This window comes from Cuculus canorus, chromosome 3 (assembly GCF_017976375.1).
Source record: "Cuculus canorus isolate bCucCan1 chromosome 3, bCucCan1.pri, whole genome shotgun sequence".
Taxonomy (NCBI): Eukaryota; Metazoa; Chordata; class Aves; order Cuculiformes; family Cuculidae; genus Cuculus; species Cuculus canorus.
This window is the reverse complement of record NC_071403.1, coordinates 118,861,736-118,879,147: the sequence shown is the minus strand read 5'-3', so window position 1 is coordinate 118,879,147 and position 17,412 is coordinate 118,861,736. Positions and strand designations below refer to the sequence as shown.

General features: G+C 41.4%; 1 protein-coding gene across 1 annotated transcript in view; it reads right to left on the bottom strand.

The window, feature by feature from the left end:
* Positions 1–823: 823 nt before the first annotated feature.
* Positions 824–17,412, bottom strand: part of FKBP1B (FKBP prolyl isomerase 1B) — a 49,032-nt gene continuing 32,443 nt past the window's right edge. The window contains exons 3-4 of the mRNA XM_054063404.1: positions 3,970–4,082; positions 824–1,520 (exon numbers count right to left, since the gene is read on the bottom strand). Coding sequence (XP_053919379.1) covers positions 1,392–1,520; positions 3,970–4,082 — 242 coding nt within the window. The 3' untranslated portion in view covers positions 824–1,391. The remainder of the gene's footprint in view (positions 1,521–3,969; positions 4,083–17,412) is intronic.

Sequence of the window (17,412 nt, the reverse complement as noted above, 5' to 3'; positions counted from 1 at the left end):
TTAGCCTGTTCCAAATAAAAGAACGGTTAAAGAAAAGCAGATGTGTAACCTCACTGCTGCAGTAAGCCTGGATTTCCACCAAAAAATGAGTTCCAAAAGTCTTTTTGCTTCTTTACAGAGAAGGGAGCAAGAAAAAACTTACTCCATCAACCCTCAGTGAACAGGCTATAAGGGATGGATTTTAGAGGCTTACTAATTAACAAATTCTAACGCAGCTTTGTGGGTAAAGTGAACACCTCAAGAAAGAAGAGCACGAGCTGTAGCCACTGACCAGTTTGCCAGTCTGGCTTTCCTGTGCTCCTTTTCTCTCCCATCTCCAGGAGGCAGCACCTGGAGATGCTTACGTAGTTTCATGGTCTGTCTGCTCATGCTGGGTGTGTTCTCCTTACAGACTCACACAAGAAAAAAGGAGCTTACCACCTGCTTGAAATCCTTCCATCAAAAACCCAGGAGTTGAAACCACGCAAATAGTTTTTAGTCAAGTTAAATAAAAATAACCTAATAGAATCATAGAATTATGGAATGGGTTGAGTTAGAAGGGACCTTAAAGCCCATCCAGTTCCACCCCTGCCATGGGCAGGGACACCTCCCACTGGCCCAGGCTGCTCCAAGCCCCATCCAACCTGGCCTGGAACCCCTCCAGGGATGGGGCAGCCACAGCTTCCCACTGTGCCATCTATAACAGCACATGGAATTAAGTGCATTTCATAGAAGAAGAGGAAATAGTTAACAACAAATAGGTTGAAGAACAAATTGTTTTGAAGAACTTCTACACCAAGAAGAATTCCAGTAGCCAGAGGAATGCAGAAACACAGGAAACAGAAACTGTAAAGTAGCAAGATTTTATTGTTTTATATATATACTTTTCATTCTTAAATGAGACAGTATTTTTCAAAACAGCAGCAAGCAGAACGTACAAGTTGAGAAAAGTGGCAGCGCAGGTAACTCTGTTTGGCTAATGCCCGTTCATGTACAAGGCGTACATTGTATTTGTTTTATTTTTGAGCACCTTTTGGTTTTTCTTTCTTGGTTTAAGTGTACAGTAAGGCAGTGGTTTTTCAATAAGGACTATATATATATTTATATTCATATATATTTTCAATTGTCACGGTGAAATCTTCTTACATGCAAGTTAAATAAAATGTACAACTTGAAAATGTTACAATAGTAGATGTTTTCCCCAAAGCAAAGCTTCTAATAAAAGGCAAATACAGACACCACAAAGTTAAAAAAGAGAAAAAGGTGTAAGGAACTGAAAGGCAGGCGCTATTGACATGACAGCTTGAGCAGGGAAGATTTGGATTCCAGTGAAGATTTCTCCTGCTGCTGGCAAGGTGAGAAAGAGCGGATGGTTATTAACAGATGTTTCCAGTCAGCTCCCTCGAGAAGATTCACTCCAACCTGAGAAGCTCAACGTCAAAGAGGAGAGTAGCGTTGGGAGGGATGACCCCAGGGTGGCCTGTGGCTCCATAGGCCATCTCAGGTGTGCAGGTCAACTTTGCTCTTTGTCCCAAGCTCATCTGGGTTTTGGATGTTGCAGAAAGGAAAAGAGAAGACAAAAAAACCAGTGTTATTAGGAAAAGAACAAATGACTGTGTGGCAGATTTACAGAATCAAGGAGAGTTGGGACCACTGGATTCATCTTTCACCTTCAAGCTGAAGCTGCCACAAACAGCTTAGACACAGGTCTTCCGATTCCTCTGGCTTCTCACGGCAGTTATTTAAATTGCCAGAGCCAGTCTAGGAGTCACCTAAAGGCATTTTAACACATCCTGTGGTCCCCCCTGCCCTGGAGCCAGCTGTGAGTTCCTTCTGCGGAGCACAGGGCACATGGCACACCATCAGCAGGCATTAAGAAAAGGCTCTCAGTAAGAGACAGGACCAGAGCTTTGTATTCATGAGAGATCGGTGACTGAAACACAGTTAGGTTCAGCCTCTGTGAAAAGCCTTCAGCAACATTTTTCCTTCTTCAGCCACTACCAGGGACAACTTCAAAACCGTTGCTCAAATGCTGATGCTATAGGCACCCGACTTGCTGCTGCTGGGCAGGTGCAAAGCAAATGCTGTTGCAATCCTGCTTAAAAGGGGTTCTTATTTCCCTTAACTCAGCCCACACATAAGGGCAGACACCTCGCCCCAGGTGCTGCTTATTCCAGCAAAGAGCCCTGACCCCTGGGATGGACAGAAATGCTGATTTCTCTCACTCCAGACTAGCTCCGGTGGTAATAATGCTCATGGAGCTTCCCGGTATTGAGATTCAAATCCCTGCTCTTCCAGCAGAGTATTCTGGGGTAAGGCATTCTCAAACTATACTCATGCACCATATGCTGGTGATGGAATACTCATTGGCCAAGGAAGAATCCCTGATTTGAAGCTGTGATTTTCACTCAGATCTCTCTCCCAGGATTGGGCACATCGCTGGACTACATGTTACACAGTATCTCCTGTTGGATTTTTTTACAGTTCTTCTAAAATATGCCAAACCTAGAACTTTAAGTAGAAGAAAAACAGGAATATGAACTTTCCCACATTCCAGGAATATCCATATCATGGGTCTGAGAGTCTAAGAGCAGCTGACCTCCCCTGGTCCCTAAGGGTTTGTGTGGAGCAGGCTGATTGCTGCTCTGATGGGTCCCTGCAAATGATACAGCTGGTAGGTCCCGCACGGGTTTTAGGCATGGGGCAACCTTGAGCTGTCAGAAATTGAGTAAAGAAATGCAGACACTGCTGACATCTGACTGTCTTTAAACCAGACCTTGAAAGATCTGCATGATAGACATAGCGGACTGCCTTCTTCCAAGTGCTTTGTGTCAATCACGCTCCCCAAACCCCTGAAAATCCTGGGATGGAAGGGGACAGCCACAAGCCTGTGATCCACTAGGAGGAGCAGCAGGGCAGCGTGTTGCCACACTGATGAATGGAATGGCTTTCAGCCACTTATTAATTCAGGGGCAGGAGTCAGGGAGGGAGAGCAGTCAAAGAAAGGATCAGCTGATTCACCCAGCACTTGTCACTGCTCCATCTGCACTGGCTTCTGATTTCTACAGCACACTGGGGTCCTGAGCTCCAGGCTCTGAGCAGCCTGGTCCAGTGGGAGGTGTCCCTGCCCACAGCATGGGATGGAACTGGGTGATCTCTAAGGTCTCTTCCATCCCAAACCATTCTATGATTCTAAGTTATTCGTATTACAGTTGTTCCTATAATAATATTTGAGTAGTTTCATCCTACACTGAGTTCTAGGACCCCAAGACAGGGAGTCATGAGGAATTTTCACCCTGATCTCATTCACTCTTGCACCTGAGGAGCCGGATTGCACTCCTCACCTCGTTGGCCCTCACAACACCGCAGACAAAAAGCAAGAGTTGGCAATGAACTGTGTGGCTCTTTTAGGGTTTTATTGTGTTAGCACTCAAAATGTAATTAAGGGAGGGCAATTTCCTTTTTCTTGGCATGGACTTGGTCACCGAATGTTAACTTTTGTAGCTGGGAGCCTGAAGCCATAAAAATTTAACAACGCAGTTTGGTATCTCGTTCAGCAAAGGTCAAACTCTGTAGCTCGGTCATTGATGTCATAAAAAATGGCAGCTTGGACTTTTATGGAGTAGCTGAATAGAGGCCACTCCATAAAATGCTGCCACCTGGAATGTTTTAGAGGCCACCATTGTCTATTTGGGGAGCTGCCCATGGGAAAGGGAAGGGCACACTGACACCTGGAGAGGGGACTTCACCTCTCCCCTCCCAAAGGCATTGCATGTCCCTGGATGGATGGATGGATGGACGGATGGATGGATGGATAGATGGATGGAGAACTACAGGAAATACTGTGCTCGAACAGATCATACTTTCATAAAACCACTCCGTATCCTACAGTGTGATTTCCACTTGGTCTTGTCACCATTGCACTGGGCATTGCTGCGCTCACAAGTGCTTCAGCTAGTTTGAAGTTCAGCCAGAACCATTTTTTTGTACCTGTGTGACACCTTCTTCAAATCCTTTAATGACTTCTTGCCTGCCAATCTTGAACCTGAAAGGCTTGTTTCTGTCTCTGGAGGAATCAAACTTCTTTCCATTCTGTAGCATTCCTGCCAAAACAAGACACACAGTTTCAACCCGAGCTACATCTACATTTAAGTGCCGGGGGGAGAGAAGGAGTGAAAAATGAATGTCTTGGTCACATCAGCTGCTCACTTCTATTTTCATTTTGAAGCCTCAACCGAAATGGAAAAGGCAGGACAGTCAAATTCATTGGAACCACACTGTTACTTTTGCTTTCTGGTAATTTAGGTTTTGAAAACTGAAATGCATTCCTCTTAGTGTTCTTAATGCAATAGCTTATAACTCTGATCATACCAAACACTGCATAGAGATATAGAAAGGCTATTGCTCGCACCGCAGAGCTTCTTGGCTAAGTAGATAAAAGCAGGCAAGGAATAAGTGGGAAGCAGCAGAATAGAGAATCCCAATGCAGGTGCTTGATCCAGACTTGCTCCTAAACACAGAAAAGCTTCCTAAACCAAGCCTACAGACAAAGAAACCCAATTTAACACAGATTTGTCTAGGTTTACTTCTCATTAAATATTTCCTTTTAGCTTAATGTATTCTTTTAGCAGCGTAACTAGCAAAAGGGAACAGTCCTTGCGGAGCACACGTTGCGTAACGAGGGGGCTGTTGCTATGGATGGCCACAGGAGCTTTCCACAGGAACTTTTATCAAAGGGTGGGGATGTAGGTTCAGGTTTGGGAGCTCTTGAGACAAATTTGCTGCCAGTTAAATATTTTCCATTACAGAGGAGCTCCTTTGACTTGTTCCTGCAAATTTACACCAGAATACCTAGAAGGAATATCTGGTACCTTGATCTGTTTACCTTCCCTACTTGATTTGCTCAGGAATACTAGAATAACATGTGTTACACAAACGTGGCCATTCCACACCCTGAATACAAACCTTCTACATTACATTACAGCTACACGACTTTCCTCCTTGTGCAGAACAAATGGAGAAGGCTCTGCATTCAAAAATACAACAGCATGGCCATTTATACGAATAAGCTACCACCCTCATTCTTTATGTCTTCATTCAGCCACCAGAGTCAGTCACAGCAACATCTTACTCATCCCTTTTGATGGGCACAACACTGGAAGGGACCTTTAAGGTCATCCAGTCCAAACTCTCTGCAATGAGCAGGGACACCTATAACTCAATCAGGTTGCTCAGAGCCCCATCCAACCTGACTTGAAATGTTCCCAGGGATGGGGCTTTCACTGTCTCCCTGGGCATTCTCTGCCAGTGTTTCACCACCCTCATTGCAAAAAATATCTTCCTTATATCCAGTCTAAACCTACTCTTCCTTAGTTTAAAACTGTTACTCCTTGTCCTGTCACAACAGACCTTGATAAAAAGTCTGTCCCCATGTAGCCCCCTTTAAGTCCGGGAAGGCTGCTCTATGGTCTCTCCGCAGCCTCCTCTTCTCCGTATACCATAACTCTCCAGTTTGAGGCACTGTACAAAGAAAAGTTCACTAATAAGCAGATATCTGAGAAAGTTTCTGGATGACAACAGCATTATCAGCACAGCTTTGACAGAAAACACTGAGAAATACCGCCTTTATGATCCAATATGAAAAATATCATTTTATTGGTTTCTTCCCATTAAAGCTGTTATATTAATAGAGCAGCTTGATGCAAAAGTTTTATTTTTCATGGAAACCATCAGTTGTTGTCCAAAGAACAAGAAAAAAAGGCACATTTTGCTTGCTTGAGAAGTTGTGCTATGAATCAAAGGTAAATGTAAACAGATGTGCCAGAAGAAATAACGAAGACTAAAAAGCTAAGATTAATCTTACCAGCCTTTATGCTTCTAAGATATAACCAGCTACTTTTGAGTTAATTACTCTGCTCCTCTCTATAAGCAAGTCAGAGAAAAATGCACTTTCAGGGGGCAATTCATCTAACCCGATCTAGAGATCTACATTAGGACATAATGAATTGCACCCTAGCAGTGCCTATTTCTTTCCAATGAATATAATAAGGCCAGTCCAAACAATTAGCTCACACAAGGATGTCTCCAAATTCATTAGTAGCTAAATCAGTGGTGATGGTATTCTGGACTTGAAGTAACGAGTTGACAATATTTGATTGTTCCAGTAGGGTTGTGTGTCTAGATATTTTACATCAATATTAAAAATAAATGCCATACGAAGGCAAATTAGCTGTTGACCAAGTCCAGCATCTGTTAAAGCTGCTACTTCAGAGACGTATGTGTATGTATGTTCGTAAGACCTTAGCAGGAAAATTAGGGAATAAACTGCCCATAAGTGTGTTTCAAAACCTTTACCATTAGTGCTTGTCACATTCCTTACGTTTTTGACGGTATAATAATGAAGTATTTTATGTATGCTCTGATGCAAGTACATACGCACATTATGCAATATATTCTGCTTGGTGACATCTCTAAACCCCTCCATGCAGGCTGGGAAGTTGCAACAGCTGCCTGTACAAAGCTTCCCAGTTCCAAAACTGGGTTCATTTGTAAGGTAGAAAACCAGCCTGCGTACGGGGGAGGGCAGGCAGGGAGAAGCAGCTCAGGCGGAACTCTCAGGCATATCATATAATCCTTTTTGAAGCATTTGATCTTAAATTTAAATGGCAGTCCTTCCTTACAGCACTTTTATTTTTAAACACATCATAAAACCTTCTGATTCTATGAAATGGAAGGAGACTATTACAGAATCCCAATATTTAATAGTTTTAATATTAAAACTTAGCGCTGTCATTACAGTCTGCATGTTCAAAGTAGTATGCATACACTAATTATTCCTCACAGCAGCCCAAGGAAGCGGAAGAAGATATTTATTATACATTATATTTATTTATTAAAAACTAATCTCAGTCTGGAAGTTCAGATCAGATGCAAAGTTAAACATTTTAGTATGTTTTCAGCTTCATTTTGTAACTAAATCCTATTAAAATACTTAGCTTAAAGGTCTGATGGTTTACACACATCAAACTGGTGGCAGAACCAGAATTAACTCTTCAGAGATTCTGACAACAGCTAATGGACAATGTTTCCCACTTAAAATAATGCTTCTCTCTGCCCATGAGCTTGCTAGTCTAATATATATCAGATAAAAACTGACCATCAAAAGCCTATAGAAGATGTGTTAGTTTCTTGTAGAAGAAAACAGGCTGCTTCTCCCGTGTTTATAGCAACACCCTACGTTCAGCAAGGGCTGAAAATTCACTAGGTGATGAATTCAGAAATGTAACCTCCTTTGTCATCACCTCAGCTGATTGCTTTGGAGGATAAACTGGGATTCAGAGAGCCATACAGAAACATAGAATGATTTGGGTCAGAAGGGACCTTAAAGATCATCTAGTCCCAACCCTCCTGCAAAGATGGGTCCATATTCGCCAAAGCTCTGGCAGGACGGTAAATTTTTCAATGACTGCCCTTTAAATACACATCTAGTTTAGAAGTGAGTCAGAGTCCCCACGTGCCCTGGAGAAGTTCTGATCCAGATTTAGATCTGAACTTTAGATCCTTTTTATCTCTCTGTTTCTGAAAGTTAGAGTTGACTTCAGGCTCCTGGGAGCTAAAACAGCTTAATGTTTTATTTTCTCTCTTGCTAATGCATCAATTGATTTTCTTTTTTGTGAAAAAATTGATTTGGTTAATATTCTTCAACAAGGACGGATGCCCATCCTCAGCCTGCTGGCACCTTTATTTATCTAGCTAACAACAAGGGAAAAAAACCAAACCAAACCCAATCTGGGACTTAATAATATTATTTTGCAAAGTCAGAACAATCAATAAGAGTTTTGACCGAGCAAGGACATCTAGATACCAATCTGCTTACTTTTTATAATAACCTTACATTTGATTCTGAAAGGTAACAATCATTATATTAAAATAATTAATTGTACAAACTCAGTTATCAGGATGTTACACGGATTTGAAAATGTTCTGATCTACAAGGTGTCCTAATTAACAACTGGGTGCTAAAAATTAGGAGCTGTCTCACATCATGGGTCCTGCTGAATCATTGAAGTTGAGCTCGCTGAAGCTTAAGATCAAAGAGCAGACAAATAATTTTGTTAACGAACAAAACTAGGGATCCATCTAAACTGCCAAAAATACAATGCCATTTGGGCTAAGACAGCAATGAAAACAAAGCTTCAGTCTAGGTTTAACACAAGCTGTTATTAAAACATAGGTGTGTCTGCACTACGCTTTTAAGGTGAATTCCCTAACCGAGGTCAGCCAACCTCAGCCAAGATCACATCATTTAAGTCTGTTTCCTAAGGGCAGAGGGCTAACGACACTGTCTGGACTTGCCTAACTAGTCTTTAATCTTTTAGCTGATTTCAGCCAAGTTTGACAGAGGAGCAGTGCTCCTATTGACATAAAGATCCTCTGCATGTCATGAAAAGAAATCTGCATAGGAAAAAGATCCCGCAAGTGCTTCTACCAAGAGAAAAACTCAATCTTTACTTGTTATCAGAGAACTTGTATTATTGAGGAAAGGTCAGGAATGGAAAGACACGAATGCTGCCGCTTGATCACAGTCTAAGTTTCTTTTTACCTGGGGATTCCTTCATCTGAGAATAATTCAGCTGGTTATTCAACCAACCAAATAACCCAAATCCACAGAGCCAGCCCAGATATTTAGACACCAGACTTACACCTATGGTCTGAATAAAATCGTGCCCCCCAAACCATTATTTATGCAAAAGATGGATGGAGAGAGTTGACACCAAAGGTCCTCCATAGACAGCCTGTCAATGTACGTGCCTGAATCTTGAATATCTATGTGTATATTAGGTGAGGTGAATTTCACTGCTAACACTACCCTTCTCCAAGAAACTATGTCTAAACCTGCCACCTAGGTCTTTTTGGCGGTTACTGGAGAAAGAGAGGTATCTCTAAAGAGGATTCATCCCACAGATTTATGTGTTAGGACTGCAATGACCTCCTGGGATTGTTTATCATTCTCAGTCAACTAACTTAGAAAACTAGAAAAAGTTAATAGCATTAATTTTAAATGCTTGACTGCCAGCTTTTTATAGGGCCCTGGTGAGGAGGTATTGACTCATCTATCCATACCTAAATGAAGCAGACCAAATTGCATCCCAGGCTTCACTGGCTCCAGTGTTTACTGAATTATTTGTCTTTGCAGTGTTGACACATTCTGGGAATAAGAAGACAAAGATCCTAATCCAGAACAAACCCCTTGATTTCAGTAGTTGCTCTCCTTTTATCCTGTACAACAGGATTCACTTTACCTCAGCAGTACTAAGGGCACAAACTGAATAGATGACTTTCAAAAAACAGCAACATTCACCTGCGAAGTATTACCTTTACCTACAGAATGTCAGGGAAATACATACACTTGAAGACAGATACTTTCTGAACATTTGTTGGCAACAGAAAGAGGGACTGAGATTCAGATGTGTCTAGGACACTTCCTGATCCATTTTATCCAGAACAGAGGTTTATCAGGACAGGGACTAAATTTTTATGCCTTTCAATGCAACCACCTTTCCAATAATGCCTTGTAATAGAACTGTGCTGTTATCACCTTGTCACTCGGTTTGGTTCCTAGGACTCGCAGAGGCAGCATTTTCAGCACTTAGTGTTGCTGTGGGTTAAGAATTTTTGACCTCAAGCATTTCTCTTTTTCCCTTAAAATATCTCATTTCTAATGCCAAAACATCAATAGTTTGTTGGGAGAATTTTACACAGGCTGGAAATTCTGTTCCCGCCCCCCATTTATAACGTACAACTATTACTAATATATACTTTTAATCTGGAAAATATATTATTGGAAGTTTCTAGAAGCTGCACAAAAGCCTTTGGGTCAACAGTGACACCCTCGCAGTATATAGAGGAGGATACAGTCCAGCATAATTGCATGGGTGCAGTGGGAGAAACACATCCCTCAATTCACAAATCGCATCCCAGGGTGGTTTACACCAGCAGAACTCTACTGACTTCAGTGATGTTATTCACATTAAAACAGATCAGTTCTTATCAGACTCAGCTCTGACGTGCTGTGGTAAAGCAGGACAACTCCTCTGCATTCGGTGGCGTTCTCACGGCTGAGTCTCACCCTAACACAGCTGAAAAAATTGTGGTTTACCATCAGGAACAAGAACAGTTCGCGTATAATTTAGTGTTAAATGGAGAGATGTGCGCAACACTTGTCTAGGCAAATACAGTCGGTGCCTTGTGTTTCTGCTTCCCAGGGAAATGCCTGGAGAATCCAGCATGCTTTAGCACTCCAGGTCATTCCATCAGAACCCAGATCTGTGTAAGCAAAATATCACACGTCTTATATTTTCATTTCATTATTACCTCAAAACACAGTTCACTGTTTTACACCTTTTCACCATAACAGCAGCTCCCAGCAGCCCGAAGTTGTACCTGGCCATGAGCATCCTTCCACACAACTATGCCGTAAGCAGTGCATACCTCTGATTTCTTTGATTCAACTTCCAAAGCAAACTCTTTTCTGGATATATTTGGCATCTCAGCTGTTTTACTGATGAAAATTGTTTTCATCAGAAATGATGATTGTTGCAATAGAAATAGATAAAGAGCATTGAATGTGAGCTGGGGGATGCTTTCATTTCCTATGCTATGTTTGAATAGCGAGCCACCTTTACTCTGTCCTTTACAGGGACTTTGACATCTGAACTGAGAAAAGAAGTATGGCTTTTCATGGGAAAGGTTTAACAACAGAGGTTTAGTACCACTGTAAACACAAACTCAGTTTTTCCCTATTAACGTTTCTTCTGCTTAATATAAACAAAGCCTTATGAGGAAAAAAAAAAAAAAGACTTGCTGGCTTAGGCTGTATTTTTCTGACCTCAAGGGAGGGGATTCTGCCCCTCTGTTCCTCTCTTGTAAGACCCCACCTGGAGTATTATGTCCAGTTCTGGAATCCTCAACAAAAGAAAGAGATGGAGGTGTTGGAATGGGTCCAGAGGAGGCTACAAGGATGATCCCATGGCTGGAGCACCTTCCATATGAGGACAGGATGAGAGAGATGGAGTTGTTCAGCCTGGAGAAGGCTCCAAGGAGATCTCATAGGGGCCTTCCAGTACCTGGAGGGGCTACAGGACAGCTGGGGAGGGGCTGTTCACAAAGGCTTGTGGGGATAGGACGAGGGGCAATGGGAATAAACTGGAAAGGGGCAGATTTAGACTGGACATAAGGAAGAATTTCTTCACCAGGAGACTTGTGAGGCCCTGGCCCAGGTTGCCCAGAGCTGCTGTGGCTGCTCCACCCCTGGAGGTGTTCAAGGCCAGGTTGGATGGGGCTTGGGCAGCCTGAGCCAGTGGGAGGTGTCCCTGCCCATGGCAACGGGGTTGGAATTAGATGATCTTTAAGGTCCCTTCCAACTCAAACCATTCTGTGATTCTATGATTTACTGCCACTTAAGAAAAAATGATGACTGTTTCTGAGGGAATTTTCAGTCCTGAGGGATAACAGTTGAAGAGACTAGGGGGTGCATCTCTGCAGCACATCAGCTCTTTACCACATTTTTTATTGCTGTTTAAAAAGGCCACAGCAATGATTTGAATGTGCCATTTGTTGCCATGACAAACAATCACTGACTCAAAGTATAGAAATGGGAAATGGATAGCGGTGGTGGTCACTTCTTAGTTCCTGTTACCGCAGAACACTTCAGTACCGGTTGATCTTTTCAATACAGTCAGCCTTGCTGCTTCATTTTCTTCATGTATTATATACTCATATATCTTTAATGTGGAGTAAGAGCAACACAATCAATTATTTACTATGCAGCTGACAGCGTGCAATGAAGACACGACAGACAACTATTCAATAATGCATTACCATGCACTATCTATCAGTTGCGTACAACTACAAGACAATATGAAAGAGCCTTGCACTTAGCTTGACTTCACAGCCAAGAAAATTACATGCAATTGTCTAGTTCACTCTACTGAAAAGCATTATTCTGTCCTAACGGCTTCGTAGATTTGCATATTTTTAAAGAAGAAGAAAAAGCAGATTTACCCTCAAGGCAGGTATCAGCCTCAATAAGCATATTCCACATGAATTGTAAGGAGACCAAAACAATTTGTCTGGTGTTCTGTCGTCTTAAAACAGTTCTTTTATTTTAGGGTTTGATTCTGTTGCCCTTACAAAGTTCAGCTGTAAAATATACATGCTCTGCAGCATAAGGCAAATTTCATTTGAATAAGGATGGCAGAATCAGGTCAGTCTGGGTATACTAATGAGTAGGACTATAGCTGTCTAAAGCAATATTTTAGAGATAATATATTACTACAAAAATTCTTTGCCTCTCTTGCATCTCTACCTCTAAATACCTAGTGCTGTAACACAGGTTCTGACTGGGCTAAGTCCTTCTGTCCCTTTCCCCCAGTACCAGCCAAAAAACCACAAAGAGCAGTTCAAGAGCACAGCTGTAATACCAAAAAGACCTTTTCCAATATTTCCTACCTGAACACACGCGGCAGAGCTTGGCCAAAGAATTCTGGCCATCCAGTGCACCAAGATAACAGACGATACAATCAATCTTTTTGCTTGGTTTCATTCTCAGTTTCATCCTATGCCACAACACACACGTGTATTTCCTTCTCCCCTCTTCTTCCCATTTTTGTTTTATGATTGCCTGTGCAATGGTGGCATGGATTTGATATTTTAGCCTGTAGCAACTGTTTTGATTCCCTTGGTTTAAGCTAGCGACAGCCTAGTGACAAATCTAGCCATCTCCAGTAGGGCACTGGATTATGAGGCTATGCATACCCAGAGATGATAAATTTGAGCATGAAACAGGACATTGTTAACGTGTTACCAGTTAAACCCAAGACATTAAAATGCTATGTTTGCCTCTGGGGCATTTGGAACAGAAAAACAACATTTCTCCCCACATCCCTTGTGAATGAGTGCTCTTTCTCCCCCATGAGCCCTTGTTTACCCAGTTCTTTCTCACATCCAACTTTCTTAATGCATAACATGGCTACACCTCCTTCACAGAGGAGTGTTTTATTGGAACTTGTCTTGACAAACACAGCGATCATTTAACATGGTCCAACAGATTTAGCACTACTCTGTTCTTAAATAAGAAGGAGAAAAAGAAAAACGTTATTGGAAAAAAGGAGACACACAAGATGCAGCCAGAGCAGAAAACACAGTTTATAAAAATGGGTGTTGACTGAGCCACGTAAGAAGACACAGTCAATATGCCAAGATTACATATACTCTAAATAAGTCATAGGCAAACACTGCTGTTCCATCATTATCTCTTATGTACATAAAACATATATAATGCAGAAGTCAAATGCTTTATAACCAGTATATCCAACATTTAGATCCAGACGGGTCAGACATCCCTGTAATATGTCTTATTTTAGAGGTGGGGTATAACCTTCCTGGCTGGCATTATGCAATATCCACTCCCTTCACAAGCATTCAGAGAATTCCTGGGGAATCGTCTCCTCTTGCCTGCGAGTCCACAGGGAAAAATGAGACATGACTTCACTGGCACCAATTTGGGGCCACCATGGAGCCTCACTCCAGCCTAACACACACACAGTTTCCAGGGTAATCAGATGAATCACGCTGCTGTTTCACTCAAGGAGTGACTCTGGTTCAAGAGTGGAGAATGATCTCTGTCCACGAACATGGGGCAAACCATAAGACTTGTAGGTAACTAAAGACAGTTGAGATTAATTCCTCCTAAATTTACTTGATCACAGTCAAGATTAGGGAGAAAACGTAGTTTAAAATCAAGTTGGTTTTGATTTGCACGCCAAACGCCCTCCTGTGGATTATGTTGCCTAAGGTCCTTTAGACTCGGTGGCCGCAGATCTACCTAGATCCTGTATAGTAACACATATGGTAAATATGATATAGAAATAAAAGAAGATAAAAGCCACTTCTCATCTTTGAGTGAACTCTGAGAAGGGTTTATGAACAAGTTATGTATTGGGTAACCCTTATTAAGTTGTCAGAAGTTCAGCCTGTCATTAAGAACAAATAAAACTACCACTTTGCTAAGTGGTCTTTATCCTTTGCTGCGCTACCAGAAGAATGTCTTATTTGCATACCATTATTTTTCTAGGCTGTCTTTTTAAAAGATAGATGAGGTGCACTCATCAAAGGAACAAATCTTTCTATAGACGTATAGTTTGTTCTTCCCACCTACTAGGAATGCACCTGCTTTCACAAAAAAGACTATTTTTGTAGTATTGTTTTCAATGTAAAGTGTTTTATGGGCTCCAAGGCAGATCCTAGCAGTGTCATAAATATCACTCTGCCTGTAGACTCTGAGAGTATGTACTGAAATAATACTAGCTACGAAATTCTGCTTTTGCCATGTTTGCTTCCTATTTTTGTTCATTGTTCCTGGTGCTGCAGCTTCTCGTTGATGTAAACTAGCACAGTTCCCCTGATATTAATGAAAGTACAACAGTATATGCAGCAATTTAAGACCTGGATCATGGTAATTTAAAAGTAAGCTGAATGATGCACTCGGGACTATCCTCCAGGGCAGAATCCTGCAAGAATACAGAATACTGTAGATTTGTGATCGGAGCAAAAAGCTGGATGTCAAACCGAATAGGTTCTGTCAGCAGACAGCTGTGTAAGTACAACTCATCTTCATTTTACTCCCTGTGAAACGATGACTGTAGTTTCACCAAGGTCAAAAAGAGAGTCAGTGGTATATCCAGCAATAATATTATTAATTAATATACTTTGCCTGAGGTATCTTGGAAGGCTTTATACAGTAGGCCTTTAAAGTTCTTCAGAGCCACAATGGAAAGGAGCTATTAACAGCACAGTTTGTCATTATAAATAGGTCTTTTCCATCTCTAAGTTTTGATCTCGGTGATCTTATAAACGAACTATGGAAAAAGTGGCAGCTGTTATCTTGACAGATGGGTCTCAGGCACTGCTCTGCTGGACATTAGACAGTCGTCTCTCTGGAGAACAACAGAAATTTCTGAGCGCCTGTATCTATTTTCATCTACTCAATAAGCCACTCATGTCTTGGACTGGTGAAGGAAAGAAGCAAAGAGAATGCAAAATAAATGCTTTAGGGGAAACATCTCAGAGAAAGGGGTGAGAATCAGACGAGCACCCCCTAAGAGTGACTTCCCTCTTGAGTTTTACTGCAGTGACAGACAGAAAAAGAATCGGGGGATCCTGATAGAGGCAATGGAGACAAAACAAACACTTCCAGAAGGTGAGATACAGAAATCCTTTGCATGAAGTGCAGCCCATAGTCAGCTAGTGGGACACAGTAAGTACAAGGACGCACCTCAATTTTCAGCTCTTCCTAGAATTCAGGATCATCATCCATTTTAGATGCAGAGCTCTGAATCCAATTGTAAGGACAGACACAAGCCTAAGAAACGTTCATCCTTTTTAAAGGATGCGTGACCACCTTTTCCGTGACTTGCCAAAAGCACCACGAGTTCAACTCCACTTCAAGCCTGAATTTAAACCCTTGTCCTTCACTTTTTTGGATGGTATTCTCATCATTGGACAACCAAACACCCAACAGCACCACCCTCTGTGCCCACGCTTGAATCTGAGCGGTAAGTGGAAATGGAGAATGATAGAGTTAGGAGAAAACTAAGCAAGTAGTAATTAGGGAGGTCAGTGCACTGGACAGACAACTGGATCCCACTCCTTGCTCCCAGGACTTGTTGGATCAGCTGTGTCTGATGTTGTGTAGGGTGTGTCCCTCCACAGTTTTGACCAAGTCCTCTTTGACCTCAGCAGGAGCCTGAGCATGGATTGCACAGACCATAACGTCTTTCCACAAGCAAAAGTATTTTCACACTCTGGACTGCTGCGAACAAAAGACATTGTAAATTAAGCCAATTTAGGTACTACAAATGGGAATAGTAGTCAGTCCATAGACACAAACAACAAAGATAAACAATGCCAAAAATATCTCAATAGCACAACAGAGTGGAAAACAACACAAGCTGAGAGTGAGTCAAACAGCAAAACATTACACAAACAAATGTATTATTATACCAGCAACAAAAAGGTGGAAGATTCAGACTGTACATCAAAACATGTATTATTATCATCTGTAAAAGCAAAGACAGAGATGGCGAATGCATTGCATAACTCTCAGGAACTGCTGTAGACAGACAGCTCGCTGTGAGAGGTCACAGGACCTTTTATTATCCCAGTAACTGAAAAAGTAGCATCCTATAAGAGTAACTTACTGTATAAAGTCAGTAAAAATCTGTTTATAACAATCAAATGGGCAAAACGTACACATCATGACTACACCAACAAAGGATGTTTTTCTGCAGAAGAACAATGGATTGTTCTCTTCAATTGTATCTAAAGATTTTGGATAAAGATTTTTTTCTAAGGAAGATACAATTCTAGGCTGAATGGAGTGAGAAAGTGAAATATTTCAATTTAGAAAACAACAAAAAATGCCTTATGTGCATCTGAAATGCTTCTCTCTACTGAGAATACATTGCATTGTTTTCACATATTAATATAAACTATTTAAATTGAGTTTCAATGAGATCTAGGGAGTTCTTCAGCACCACCACCTTTCCAATTATTTAACACTACGTATTGTTTAATTACATCCAAGCTAAATGACACTGCAGCTATTAAGGAGAAAATATAAAAGGAGGAGGGAAAAGTTCAAATTCATAAGGAGCACACTGAAGGTGAGATAGATAGGATAAAATTCAAGTATCCAGACAGCCAAACTAAACAAAAGAAAGGCAAAACTGACCTAAGATTTGGATCAAAGAAGCTGAGATTTATGTGAGAGGGATACAGTGATTTGGTCTAAAGTAATAATTCACCCAGACACTCCGAGGTATTCGACATCACTTCTGACAGTAACTGAACTGATCTTCCCTGATCACGTAAGGCGGCTTATACTCTGTAACCCATAATACGTAAGCTCAGGGAACATGTAAAAGCCCTATTCATTTAGGCTGCTGCTTCCATTTGCACAGCAAAGAAAAGGGTTTGTGGCAGTTAATTTCTCTCAGTTTTATGTAGCTTTTAAATGCTCTAACACGTATCTGCAGATTGACCGGCTGCCTGCACAAGGAGTTCCAGCGACCTCGCTCACAAGGGCAGCAATCACCCAGACTACCGAATCTTTGGAAATCACTCATTAGAGCTCTAAGTATTCTGGCTGTTCGCGTTATCAAACAGTTGCCAGGAAAAAAAAAAAAAGGAAATAAAATGGAAATACATAAAACCAATGAACTTAAGTAAACGAAGTTTCAAATAAATTAGAAAAGCCCTGCTGATTTGACTCAAAACTGACCTCGGTACAAATCTCTCTGCCGGGTAAACAAGTTTACTTACGGCTTTTTCAAGAAAAAGGATGCAGAGAATTTAAATTTCTCAGTATATCTA